Source organism: Peromyscus californicus, unplaced genomic scaffold, assembly GCF_007827085.1.
Source record: "Peromyscus californicus insignis strain IS unplaced genomic scaffold, ASM782708v3 Scaffold_6__1_contigs__length_162567912, whole genome shotgun sequence".
In the NCBI taxonomy this organism is placed as follows: Eukaryota; Metazoa; Chordata; class Mammalia; order Rodentia; family Cricetidae; genus Peromyscus; species Peromyscus californicus.
Genome location: NW_026294584.1, coordinates 111,686,632 through 111,701,337, shown reverse-complemented (window position 1 = coordinate 111,701,337; position 14,706 = coordinate 111,686,632). Strand labels below are relative to the sequence as shown.

Genomic DNA, 14,706 nt, shown 5'->3' with positions numbered 1-14,706 from the left:
AACTAGAGTTTTCCTGCCTGGCCCACAGTCAGGACAAATCTCTCTCACCCGCCAGTCCCACAGCCGCTCAGACCCAACCAAGTAAACACAGAGACTTATATTGGTTACAAACTGTATGGCCATGGCAGGCTTCTTGCTAACTGTTCTTACAGCTTAAATTAATCCATTTCCATTAATCTATACCTTGCCATATGGCTCGTGGCTTACCGGCATCTTCACATGCGGCTTGTCATCATGGCAGCTGGCAATGTCTCCCTCACCCAGCTTCTTGTTCTCTCAATTCTCCTCTCTGTTAGTCCCACCTATACTTCCTGCCTGGCCACTGGCCAATCAGTGATTTATTTATTGACCAATCAACAACACATTTGACATACAGACCATCCCACAGCACACATGTTGCCAAAAGTTGTTCTGTTAGTAACAGGTACACCTGTGATTCTGCCCAGGTGTAATAGCTCAGCCCAATATTCTAGTAACTGCATCAAAATGATTGCTCCATATTTATTTTTTCATATAGAGTGTGAGGTACCCTAAATAAGTTTAATGATAACATGTACTTGTCCATACATGCCCATAGATTTGAGAATGGAATGTTATTTAAATATGAGTATTCATCATAGGACCAAAGAACTTTTTTTATTGACTTTTGCTTGGAATACAGAGGTGGTGGTCCTTTTGTTTGAAGCAACCACATTGACAATAAAGAGTTTCCAAATGAAATGAACTTGTCCCAAGATGAAAATATTGCTTTCATATGGTTTATCATCTAACACAAAGTTAGAGCCAAATGCCATTTCCCACTCTCTCAGTATAGCCAATACAACGTACTTTGTGTTTTTCATCCAAAATCTGAAGGCAATTCCACTCTAGATCATTAGTGATGAAAATTAACTGGAATAGGGATGGAGATTTATAGGTAACAATCTCAACGCTTTCTTTGGCCAAGAATGTAAGAGACCATTGTAGCTTTGTGCTGTACAATGCCTCCTGCCTTCTTGGCAAGAGCTTCTTCCTGGAAGAGGCCAATATGGTTTTAGTAGGCTAGCTGCCTTCCTTCCCATTGTTAGCAATGCCTTATGGTGTTCACTGTGATATGGAACAGTTTGAGTCACAGTCCAAGTCAGTCAACTTCAGTACCAATGACATTACTTTTGGATATGTATTTTTTTGGTCAAGGGAGGAGTCCAGTATATCATGGATACTTAGTAGTATTCCTTGCTAGAAGCCAGTAGCAGTAACACCCCACTTATTGATAAATATCTGGAATAAAAATGTCTCCTGATATTACCAAGTGACTTCTGGGAGAAACTGTCCCAGTGAAGAACTGATTGCATTATATTCTCAAACTTGGGCTAGTCACATCCTTCAAGACTAGAGACTTTTCCTTTAACGGGAGGACAGATGTGCTGGCCAGCTTGTCCCTCTGGCTGTAGTTGACAAGGCAGAAGAAGACCTCTTAACCCAAGCTGGACCAATCACTCACACTTGTTGTGTTGTGATTGTCTCAGAAATTGTATTTACAGCATGGGATCTGGGTTAAATATGCTTTACTGAAACTTTACTCTCAAGCCAAGTGAGATCAGAGTGGTGCCTTCTACCTGTTTCTAATTCCTATGAGAGTGTGAAGCAAATGCTTGAAGAGGGAATCAGGCCCTACAAAGGAGAATGAAGTAAGCAAAGATCAGAAATCAAAGGAAGAAAACTGACAGCAGCTGCCTAAAGGATTTCCCACAGTTGATTCATGCAGAATTCTTTCACTTCCTAAAATAACTTATGTTTTCTTTGTTGTAGCTTGAGTGTGCTTCTCTCTCAACCACTTACTGATCTATAAAGAAAACTACAAACCACAATCTTATCTAGAGAGCATCCTCAGCCTTCATATCCAGATGAAGAAGAGTGGACCTAAGCCAGAAGATAGAAGTTCTCAGCCCTGCTGAATGACCCTGCACACAAGGGTCATTTCCCTGAGTTCTAACTCCCTTGGTGAAGAATTAGGAAATCAAATAACACCTACAACTTTAAATTATCATAACAGCAGAGAACCATGGGCTCACTGCTTGGCCATAGTATAGAAGATTATCTTAAAGTTGGCAGCTATATTTAGGATTAAAGTCTGTGATACTGGCCTTCAGAGTCACAGAAGAGGTGACTTTCAAAGCATGTACCAAGGGGATTATCTTACTGTCCCTAGTCTGTTTCTTTATGCTTGCATTGGGAAGGAAACAGACTCCTCTGTTATCCAGTCTCCAGCATGGCCTCTGATGATCTGTGTCTGTTTCTCTTCATGTTCTGGCCACCCATCTTTATATTGAAGAGATAAACTGGTGGAACCAACAGGATAGCAACAAAATAATGACACGTAACTTCTAAGGTCTAACATAAAGGACATTGGAGCTTATGTTTGGTTTTCTGGTAGGCACTCTGGGGAAAACCTACTACTACGATACAAACATACCAAGCTCCAATGGAGAGGTCCACATGGCAGAGAATATAATTATTCTTGGCATTGGCCAAGAGCTTTGTGAGCAAGCCAGCACCAGTCAACATTTTAGAACTCACATGGAGCTACAAGAAAGCTTTTAAGCCAAATCCTCCCAACTAAGTTTAATTCTTGATCCACAGACATGCTAGGATCATATCTGGAATTTAATCTATTTATTTAAGACAGGGTTTTGTGTAGCATAGGTTGGTCTTAAACTTCCTATGTAGCCAAGGACAATTTTGATCCTGTTTCCACCTTCTGAACATTGGGATTACAGACATGCACAACTACACCAGGATTATGCTGTGCTGGGGATTGAACCCAAGTTTGTGCATGCTAAGCAAGCATTCTACCATCTAAACTATAATCCTCATCCAATGGCTGGTATTTTCAGCTGTTAAATTTGGGTGTGACTTATTATACAGAAATAGACAACTCATACAATGCTAGTAAGATTTTTTGGTAGGGTTAGATAAAATAATATGATCAATATGTACCAGATTTTGGCACATACTCAAGGCAACAGGTTCATTCACATATATATCCAAATCAACCAGAGTGATATCTGGCAGATTATTAGTGCTCACTAATTATCTTTTAAATGAACATTAGGTACTGCCAATTTTCCTATCACTAACACCATTGTCATCCCAAACAGAACACTGTCCAAATAAATTGAATCCATACATTTCTTGTCCTAAAAATTCCTTTACTTAATTTTCTTCAGAAATATCAAAACAAAATGTTATTTGAAATCCCTCAAACTAGATGTCTCTCTCTTCCTTCCCATGCTCTCTGTCTTTGTCTCTGTCTGTCTCTTTGTCTCTCTATCTCTCTGTGTGTGTGTGTGTGTGTGTGTGTATAGTTTGCTGCTATAACAGTATACCTATGACTAGGCAATTTACAAACATAAAATAATAAATTAATTCCCACAGAAATTCCCAATCTAGAAATTTGGATGTTCAAGATCAAGCCATGTGCATCTGATAGAGGCCTTTCATGATACATCACCACATCGTGGGAACCAGAAAAGGAGGGGCACTAACCTCACTCATGGTTAGTGATGGTGCAGACCTCATGGCTCAGTCACTTCTCAGATGCCTCACCTTCCTACACCATCAAAATGTTAGTCTGCTTTTAACATGAATTTTGGAGTAGACATTCAAACCTAACACCGGAGGAACATAAGTTCCACATGTATGCTGAGTTCTGGCATTTAACTACACAGCAGTTTAGATATGCCTTGTCAATGGTCCAGAACCACAGTTAGTTTACACAAGAAAATTCACTGTATGTTGTATGTAGTGAACTCATGAGTGAACATTCATTAGAGAGTGCTGAAACCCATTACTTACCATCCACACAGGAAGGTCGGTTTCTTGTTGTCCCAGCCACTTTCCCTGGTAGACAGGAACACTTCACTGTTTGCGACCGCTCCTCTATACGGTTCTTGTTACAACACCTGTGGGCTGCGATCACTTCACAGGTCCCTCCTTCTGGCAAGACAACAAAAAGATGTACATTGATTAGACCCAACACAGGGATTAATTAGGCATATTAGAATACACAAACTGGTTTGGAGAAAATGACAGGAATTATAGAGGGGTCCTGTGATATACAATTACTAAAGAGCTCTCTTCCATGGTCCATGCAGCCTCAGAGAACACAGGCATTGCAGTGTTACACTCAAAACAGCAACGAACGCCAGCGAATAAATGGGCATCTCAAGATGTGATGATTCCAGGTTGGATGTAATAGGAAGCAGTGGAGCAGCAAATGCCTGGGGCTAAAATGTCAAGTAAAGAGACCACCTGATTTAGATGCACTGTGCTGAGCACTCTTACCTGTGCTATCAGCATTTAAGGTTCTCTGAACACCCACTAATGATGAGCAGCAACAATACAGTGATACAGAACCTACAGTACCAGGAAAGCGGCCAGTAATCAGTTCTTCCCACTGCCTACCCATGTTAAGGGGGCTAAACTGGATGAAAATCTAGTCCAGAATCATTGCCAAGCCCAGACGGCATACACAAATGAAAGGCAGAATTTCTAGAAGAAATGGTATGTGCTTTCCACAGCATGGCTAGACATAGGACTCCATTTAAAATTTTAGGGCTCACTTATGCATGCATCAATGTAGACGGGCATCCTGATGGATTCTACACTCTACTAGCTCCTGGGTATGTGAGCTGCTGGGTCAGTGTAAAGTTGCTGAATATTCAAGTCACTCCTTTTGCTTTGGATTTTGCTATGGCTGTTAAGCTGCCCATAAGCTAGTCATCTTTCTCCATTAGCCCCCCAAAGGCTGAGATTACAGGTATGCACTGCCACAGCTGGCTTGGATCAGTTTTTTTTTCCCCTGCTGGAAGCAATGAGCTTTTCAGAGCTATAAAATATACCAGGAATTAACTTTCCCACCAGCAAGTTTTGAATTCAGAGGTAACAGGTTTTTTGTTTTTTTTTTAACCAAAATGGGCTCCTGACATTTAGAATTCTTGACCTGTGGCATTCAGTCAATAGAGATGGCAAGTATTTGTTGAACAAGAAGTCCACATATTGCTGTTATAAACTCTAAAGGGAGTGTATACTATCCAGATACATAGAAGGTACATATTGGCACACAGGAAAGTAGAAAAAGGGGACAGAAAAAAAAGGGGACAATTAAGACACTTTGTTCTCTGAGAATTTAGTTGGAGCACAGTGTTTTAGATTCAGTGGGAACAGGGCATGATGTAGTTCCCTCCCACCAATAATTGGAAAGTTTAGAGATCGTTTGTTGCCTGTGATAAGTAGGAGGAGCAAGGTGCTACTTGAATCCTATAGGTAGAATACAGGGATGCCATTAAACATCCCACAATGCTCCCTGACAGCCTGCTGCAGCAAGGGAGGACCTGGCTCAAAAGTATTATTATCGACAGTGTTGAAAAACCTTTGTCTTCTGTCGAAGAAATACACCAAAGTGACCCAACATTAGGTAGGCAGCTCTGTCTCCTGCAAGACAAGGGAAGAGTCCAAAGCTTAATCCAGCTGATTTTCATTTGAATTTCACTCCTTCCACTTAGTATTTGAGGGTCTTAGTTTCCTCATCTGTAAATTGAGGATAATAATAATAATAGCACCTACAGGAGAAGCTGTGCAGATATCAACTAGATAGCACACCTACCTAAGGGGGTTATCAGTGAGCCTGATGCATAGTCCAGAGTCCTACAACAATAATATCCAGTTGCAGAGGGGATGCCTGTGCTGATGTTCCTCGCCTTTGTTTCTTGTTTGGTTTTGGCAGTGATGAGGACCCAAACCAGGGCCTTGTGCATGTTAGGCAAGCAGAGTTACATCTCAAGTCTACTTACTCTCTTTCCTGTCTCAGTGTATATGGTCCTTTCTGAAATGTTCTCTCTTAGCTCCTTTCCTCCTCCATCACTCCAGCATAGAGGCATAGCCCTGGAGTATTGTCTCTTAGTGCCTATCCATCTAATATCTAATCCCACCTCCCTCCAACATGCAAACACACATAACTATGGAGAAAAAGAGAAAGGGGGTGATAGAGAAGGGGATACACACACACACACACACACACACACACACACACGTGTGTGTGTGTGTGTGTGTGTGTGTGTGTGTGAGAGAGAGAGAGAGAGAGAGAGAGAGAGAGAGAGAGAGAGAGAGACCTCATGAATTTTCTTTAGAGCTCAATGCCAAGATCAATTCCTTTGAGAACGTCTCATCATCTCCACAACTATTCATTCTCTTAGTGCCCCATACATTTCCAAATACCCAGTAGTCAATGTTTGTGGTTCCTCCCAGTCAAACTGTAAACTAAGGCAGGATCAAGGTTATTGCTTATTTCTTCTCAATCCTGTCAACATGGAAGGAGTCTAGAAGTCTTTTCTAAATGATTGAATAATATAAATGAATTAACTGACATTAATAGGAATAGGGTATGTCCCAGGTTCTGTAAACATAGGTGGAATGGCAAGTCCTTTTGTGTATGGAGACTACAGAAAACTTCCAAGATTCTGAGTTAAAAGATGAGGGTCCAACAGGCTGTTATGAAGAGCAGGACTTGCAGTAACATAATACTCTGAGGAATTTTTAAGAAGTCACTTTATTATTACAGACTAATTTTACATTTCTAGAAAATTTATGAAGATGATACTGAGAAGCCCCAAATACTGCTCACTCTACTATTTCATGCTTGCATTATCTAATTATTGACATCTTCAGTATGGTGCATTTGAAGTTTATTTGTCCCTGGCATTATGATCCAGTCCTATGATACCTGCTTGCTTAACATGTTTTGGCTTTGATGACTTGGAGTCCTTTTGTTGACTTATGCATTGCTTTGACATGTGGTGACCATTGTAATTTGTTTGACTTTTGTTTTGAACACTCCCTTACATTTTGACTCTTCAAGTTACTCCAGGATCACACTCTCTAACATATTTACATTAACCAAAGTCTAAGCTCTCTTCTACTTACTTAGTTTTAACCTTTTCTACTCCAGGGTTCAACCAGGCAGATGACATTGTGTTCACTTCCCTTATCTCTCTGGGTGTCTCATGGCTGTGACATTTTCTCAAACATTCATTGCTTTTTAATAACCTTGGCATTTGGGGGTAGACTGGTCAGGCATTTTGCAGAATGTCTTTCAACTGGGCTTTGTCTAATGTTTTTCTTATGATTAGAGTAAGGTTATGTGTTTTTGAAGGAAGACTGGAAAGGTAAATGCCACTCTGGTTCTAACCTATCACAGGTATACACTATCAATCCAGCTTTGCCTTATTGATGCTGAATCTGGTCACCAGGCTGAGGGAGTAGCTGTCAGATTTCTTCATTGTTATCGTATTTTCTCTTCCTTTCCACTTTGCAGTCTATTCCTTGGAAGGAAGTTGCTGTGAACTGCCCACATCTAGGAACTGAGGAGTTATATTTTATGTCCTGAAATTATGGTAATACACAAAAGTATTTAGAATTCTTCTGCATGAATGTGGTCTCTTTCTCCCCATTTTCATTTATTTATATTTATGTATACTCATGGATTTTATTTATGCATGATATTATGCAGTATGAGGTCACTTAATTGCTTCAAACATGTCTGCTTTGACTGCTGTGAGGTTTCTTTGGGCTTCTGTTCCTCTTTGCCACAGTGACCATTGTAAACTTGGTTTGTTTTTGTCTTTATCTGAATTCTTCCTCACTTCTTGGCTCTTCAAAATACTAAAGGATCATATTATAGATGTCCTGGCCTTAAGCTATAATCAGCCACTTCTCCAGAGCAATTATTGTAGCATTTCAAAAATGTACTACAATCAAAGAACTAAGGCTTCCAGGCCAGGTGAGACAGGGTTAAATTGGAGGGAGCCTTCTCCCCCCCCCCCCCCACCTCTCTCTCTCTCATCCTTTCTGATGCAGTATGGCAAGCATAGCGATTTGGAAAGACAATGTCCAGTTCCAGTGTGGGAATTCAGTGCCATCTCTCTGGCAGTTGTGTACAGGAAAGATTGGAGAAGAGACAAGTGGCCAAACAAGAGGGGCAAATCGCACTGCACAATACTGAGCAGGAAATAGAAAGACTTGAGCTGGGGTCAATGGAAAGTATCTCCTGATCTCCACACTCGCAGGCCTGGGATCAGAGTTAATGGAACAGGTCCAATGGTACGTTTCACTCTCACCCAGTCACCCACAATCATGTTGCTTCGGCTAGCAGTTGTCAACTACAACTACCTTCAATCAAATCGGTAAAAGCTAGGTTTACACTTCATGAAAACGCCACAAATTTAAGTGACTAATTGGCTCTAATACCAGACAGCAGCAGCATTTGTGATGGAAAATAGCACAAGGCATGTGGATGCTCCCAGGAGGTACTTTGAATCTCATTTGATTTACACTCACGTCAGCAGTTGTGATAGATGCACAAGATCATGAGCGTAGCATGCTGAATCCCAGCAACTTTACATGTCACCCCCAGCATATGAAAAACCAAGTCCCAGATACAATTGATTACTTGATTAGATGCACACAAGACTAACTGCAGTCTATCAGATTCCAAAGCTCATGAGGTTTGCATCTTGTACAAAAAAATAGTGATTCCTTATTGATCAAAAGCATCCAGAAAAGAAGTCTGTTCTGTCTCTCGGGATGGCTGTCAAAACTAAGGGTCCAGAATGCCTCTTCTCCCATTCCTGTCTGTGCCCTCATTTGCTACCCCTCTCCTTTACTCTCCTGCCTCCTCTGCAGACACTGATCATAGGCTGAGGAAATCAAACTAACATGCCAGGCATGGGCTTTCCCAAGGATTCCCACATTACCTGGGACACTATCCCTGCAGATCTCTCGCTCACTCTTAATCTTCTTCATCTTTGTTCAAATGCCACTTCATAAGAAGCCTGATTGATTACTCCATTAAAATAAATCCCAATTTCCTCAGCAGGCACACATGGGAATCTTTGATCTGTGTCTGACCCCCATCCTCTCCTAGAGTACCTGCTACTTCAAATGCTAGGTGCAGTTTCTTTGTTGTCCTTGCTGTCTGTGTGTCCCTCACTGGAGGGTGAACTTATGGAGAAGGGCCCCTCTCAGTCTAATTTAGTTTTCAGAATTGCTTAAAGATGGAGCTAAGGCTATTGCTACCCAAGTTATCTGAGGAAGATGGACACCTAGAGAATGACACAGTCTTGTAACTAGGGATGACATCAATGCCATTAAAGCCATCAACTGGGGCTACAGAGCTGGCTCAGTAGGTAAAGTACGTGTCACACAAGCCTGAGGACCTCATTCAGGTCACCAAGACCTATGTAAGAGGGGAGGGTGGTAGACATCTATAACCCCAGCACTTCTGGGGCAAAGATAGGTAGATCCTAGGAACTCTCTGGCCAGTTTGTCTAGCCAAATTGGTGATCCCCAAAGCAATTCAATATTCAAATCTATCCTGATTATGTAAGTCGAGTTCATTTGCTTGTGCTGACAAAATAAAAATGTTGAACATTTTATAGGAAAAGTTTTCCTTATGCTAAGTGATGATTTGTGGGCTTTTATAGGCCATATAAAGGGGTCCAGATGCCTTCATGAAAGCAAGGAGTCTGCTACCACAGTTTCTACAAATTTAGTACAACAAACTATTCTTTAATGATAGTACTCTGCTAAGGAAGAATGAAAAGAATTGTATTTAGCCCATTACCAGCTATCCAAAGCTAGTACTAAATGACAAGCATTTGATGGATGGACAGACAGGCATATGGATACAGAATGTAACTGAGAAAGGTGGATGTCTTCAGCATAGCAAATAACGTATGGTAAACATGGAAATGTAGTTTTCCACCCAGATCTATATTTAATATTTCTTAGTGATAGCAGAATCCCACATTTAATTTAGCCCATGTAAAATTTGGTGAGAAATTCATGAAATTCTATGAAAGTAAAACCCTGGTTTTGTACCATAACCACAGAGATTACGAAGGCTATTGTTTACACCAGCTGGATGCTTGGAAAAGAAGGATACACACACACACACACACACACACACACACACACACACACACACACACACACACACACATACACATACACACACACACAATCTGTCCAAATCAAAGGGAAGAATTCGTTTTATAACTTTTTCTAAAAACTAGAAATATGGACCCCTTTATACAATATTATTTGCATTTTAAGGAGTACCTAGTGAACTGTCCCTTTAAATCTAAATGCCAAAGTTACTTGAAAATCACAACAATATTTGTCATGTAAATGCTTCTCAGCCTTTTCTGTGGCGCCATTGCCAATCCATTCCCAAATTTTATCTTCATCCAAGTCTAAATGATTTCAAGATGATCTATGGCTTGTCAAAGCAGAGTCATTTAAGAGCTCAGAAAATCAGACTTCTCCTTTCTGCATATGGATTATTTGGAAAATGGCTTCTTCTGGATTGTGCCCAGCATCTGTACACCCAGCCAATCACGGAAGGAATAACTGATTAACTAACGGCAGAAGATACAACACAAATAACAAACAGTTTAGATGCTGTCTGTACTATTCAGATTTCCAAATTGCTGCTCATTTTGACTATAGAAAACAAGTCTCAGATAAAAATATTCATAGAAATGCAGCCCTATACCCTAAATTTACTTTTATAAAGGGTTGTGTTGTTTTCCAGTTAGGACCTAATACAGAAAGTACCTGTAGGTCAATTCGAAATAGCCAAGTAGGTTCAGCACATAGCAACTGCCTAGTTCTCTCCCCAGCATGTACCTTCAATAGAGTCTCTTGCCTCTCACCCTCTTCACCTACCTTCACCCCAGTGCAAGGGAAAATCCCTTTCAAGGACATCCCATTGGGGCATCACTCTGTTTCCCATCCCTCTCTATCTCTTCAGTTTGTCAGAGCTCTGAGTGTATTATCAACTTTATTCCTAACAGAAAAAGAAAATTTCTAATGCTCTCAAAGGTGAAAAGAAGACACCATTTTAAGATTATTTTAGGCAGCATCAACTCTCTGCAGAGTCCAAATGCTCCAAGCAAGAGATCTCTTACCTAGCTCCATGCATCACTGTCTTGCTCGGTACAGGGGAGGAAGCCCAAGGGAGCTGGATTTCTAAGGATAATGTTTCTTTTAAAAGGTCTCCCCACTGATGACAATTGTGTATCATGATGGAAAGGGAAGGAAAAGGCTAGGAATGACTGGCAGGCTGATGATTAAAAGCTGAGCTGAAGGTTGTCATCATAACCAGAATTTGTCCCAGATTGCAAATCCACTAAAAGTAGCCTATACTAAGGAACTGATTCATTCCGGGCTATAAACTGGGAAAAAGCAGTTTAAAATGGTCACCCATGGGAGGTTCCTCATGTCTATTCCTTTTCATATGTCAAGGAATTCTATGTTTATCTGTATGCTGATGGCTTTACAAGCAAAAAGAAGTGTAGTGGAACAATTTAAAATATCACAAGAGCAGGCTTTCTGGGAAAGAAAAGAATACTCTAGGCAAGAAGATATAGTGAACTACTTTTCTTTTCTAGAAAGCCTACTTTTGTGAGGTAATTGCCTCAAAAACAGAGCAAAAATGAATACATGCAATTTCTTCATTTGCTCTGTGTGTGTGTGTGTGTGTGTGTGTGTGTGTGTGTGTGTGTGTGTGTGTGTGAAAGACAGAGATTCTAAACTCAAAGTCTTCTTTGAATGCTCTTCCTGAACTGATACACAAATATTTTCCTAATATATGTTCATATAATTCTCATAATTCTCCCATAACAACATTCAGAATGCATGATTATGATTTTTAAAGCAATGCTTACTTTTGCTCTAAAGGGTTGGCACAGCTCATTTTCTAAGTGATGGAATTGACTAAACGTCTGTGATGGATGGAAAAGAGAAAATAAAGAAGCAGAGAAGGGAAGAATTGATGACAGTGAGTAAAGAAAGAAAAGAAAAATTCGTATATGAGAAGAAAGGCTAAATATTAATTTTTATTATAAAATATTTTTATAAATTATTTGAGGAATTCTTTCATACATGCACACAATGTATTTTGTTCATATTCAATCCACACTTTCTCCCCCTAAATCTTCCCAGATCCTTATCTCCCTACCCCTTCCCAAATAAACTAATATTTTAGAAACTTTTCTAAAATAGCCTTTATATGATCTTTTTCAAGGCTCAAATTGAATGATAAATCACAGCTTTTGCAAAGATGTGACTTTCCAGTACATCTAGAAAAACCAACTTGAAACTTTGGTTTGAGGTAAAGTCAAAATGTATGAAAGCTTTTTATTCTAAATGAAATAACTCAGAAATGAAGTAGCAACTAACACACACACACACACACACACACACACACACACACACACACACACACACACACACACACCATGAGTCTTTGTAAATAGCCAAGCAAGGATATGTGTTTAAGGTCTATGATGGCTAATTTTGGTTTGCATCTGGAGGAGAGGGAACCTCAATTGCAGAATTATACTTTGCTCATAATGTTTATCACAGCAACAGTAAGCAAATGAGGACACAAGCAAAGCAGTATTTGGAGGAAATTAATAAAAACCTAGGCTGAAGTATGTTAAGATTGACAAGATTAATTGGACACTTAGATTTTCACTTCATTTCAAGTAGTTCCTTTCTTGAAAAGCTGTAATATGTAAGATAAAGCAGAGAGCCTTTGAGATTCACTTTTATAGGACTTCCTGATCAGAACTTAAAAATAGCTCTTTAGGAACCTATTGTAGCGGATGTCAGAAATGCATATTTAAGACACTGTTAAAAATGCTTTATTGACCCAATGGGCTGGAAGGAAGCTCCAAGTGTCTCTGTCTGTGAATCACTGACAGGAGAGACACTAATGGATCTTCAGGCACAGTCTGGTCAAGCAGGGCAAAATGGCTGTTTAATGTGTTTAGGCTTAAGATTAAACAAATTACCATCTTTTCTGTTCCAGGGCTCTGGGCATGTACAAGACAAATTTTTAAAAAGAAGAAACCTGGGAAGGATAGCCATGTCCGATGCAACATACAATGGGAAGACCACACACAGAAGCTATTTGCTAAAATTCGAGTCCTGGAATATGGTATTTCCTCTTATTTTTCCTCCAACACTTTGGTTTCTCAACTAACAAGTGGATGATAAAGTCAGCTTTATAAAGGTGCTTTGAGGACTAAATAGGTGTGCGGGTTATGTAGTTCAGACAGACTACAATAATATTGGGTTCAAAGTAGGCACCAAAGGAAATCTGATGCTACTGATGTTTTTGGGATGATCTTAGACTAGCTATGAATATTGATGGGAGAAATAGTTTCCCTGTGTTTTCCCTCTTTTTGCCAGCATGAAGTATGTGCATCTTCTCCTTTCTACCTAGTCAGTGACGAAGTGACTATATTCAGTTCTCAAACTCCCCCTGAAATAAAATACTAAAGTAACATCTAGAGAAACTCATCTTATTCATTAGATTCCTCTTTTACTAAGAAAGAAATGACTTATACAGTGGATGCAGTAGGACTCAACTATATGAATCATTTTTATTAATGGCTCTATTCACATGGAAATAAATTTTACCTAAAGATGCAACAATAAGCTTAGAAGACAAAGGATCTCTGATTCTTGACTATTCCTTAAGTAAGGTAGGATTTTGATTTCTTCACAATAAGGAAAGCTCTTGATGATACTGAAAACTGTAGCCCCTGTTATGGGCTGAACATCAAATTGTCATTGTGTTACTCTCAGGTCTATCAGAGGATTTTTATCTGTTAAAATGGAGCAGAGACTATCACATATCTACCTCTCTATTCTTCATCCCCAAAATATGCTTGGTCTGGACTTACCCTTAATACTTTGTAAATTACTGTCATGTTAGAAATTATTTATTGTAACATAGTCATTCAAATAAAATAAATATGAAATAAAAATAAATAAAACAAATAAATGGGACTCTTCTCTGTCCAAGATGCATTTTCACCCTGGATGACCATGAATGTCTCTGGAAAACTGAATTACAGTGTCTGAGCTTTTTAGCATCCCTGGGCTATAATCTACAATAATAAGATATAATCTACTTCCATTGTTAGGACTCAAGATAAGAAAATGTCTCTGCCTACCATTCCATTACAAAGTAGGGCAGCTTTGGTCTAAGTCGTCTGTAGACCTTCCTCAGCCACACAGTGAACCAAGGTTACTGGCTCGGCTAGGCAATGGGCAATCTGACTTTCCTCCTCCTTTGGTAGCCTTCAAGGCTGAGTTTGATACAGGGACAATTTCTAGACGAGACGCAGGCTATCCTATTTCATGTGAGGAACCCTTGTGGCTATGTTAATTTCCCTAGGATTATATGAAAAAGTGGCACTGAGGTTGAATATATTAACACTGAAATGATATTTCAAATAATAAGCCTGTCTTGAGTTACTCAGCTCAGGGACTGAGGTTACAAAGTTGTGCCTTCTAAGTCTTGGACCCTCAGAAATAAAATGTTCTCTCTTTAAGGGATATTAAGAGTACTAGAGGGCTGGAGAGATGGCTCAGAGGTTAGGAGCACCGACTGCTCTTCCAGAGGTCCTGAGTTCAATTCCCAGCACCCACATGGTGGCTCACAACCATCTGTAATGAGATCTGGCGCCCTCTTCTGTATATATAATAAATAAATAAATTTAAAAAAAAAAAAGAGTACTAGAGAGTTGATGGGAAATTAATAAAATGGGCAGCATACAAGTTCTTCTTACCAATATAAAAATGCACTTT

At 39.7% G+C, this 14,706-nt stretch overlaps 1 protein-coding gene across 3 annotated transcripts in view; it reads right to left on the bottom strand.

The window, feature by feature from the left end:
• The window catches only part of Tafa1 (TAFA chemokine like family member 1), a 518,804-nt gene that overhangs the window by 119,964 nt on the left and 384,134 nt on the right, over positions 1–14,706 (bottom strand). For 2 of the 3 annotated variants that reach the window (XM_052722220.1, XM_052722222.1), the window contains exon 3: positions 3,838–3,978. In XM_052722220.1, the coding sequence (XP_052578180.1) occupies positions 3,838–3,978 (141 nt within the window). The remainder of the gene's footprint in view (positions 1–3,837; positions 3,979–14,706) is intronic. The other variant, XM_052722221.1, reaches the window with a different exon arrangement.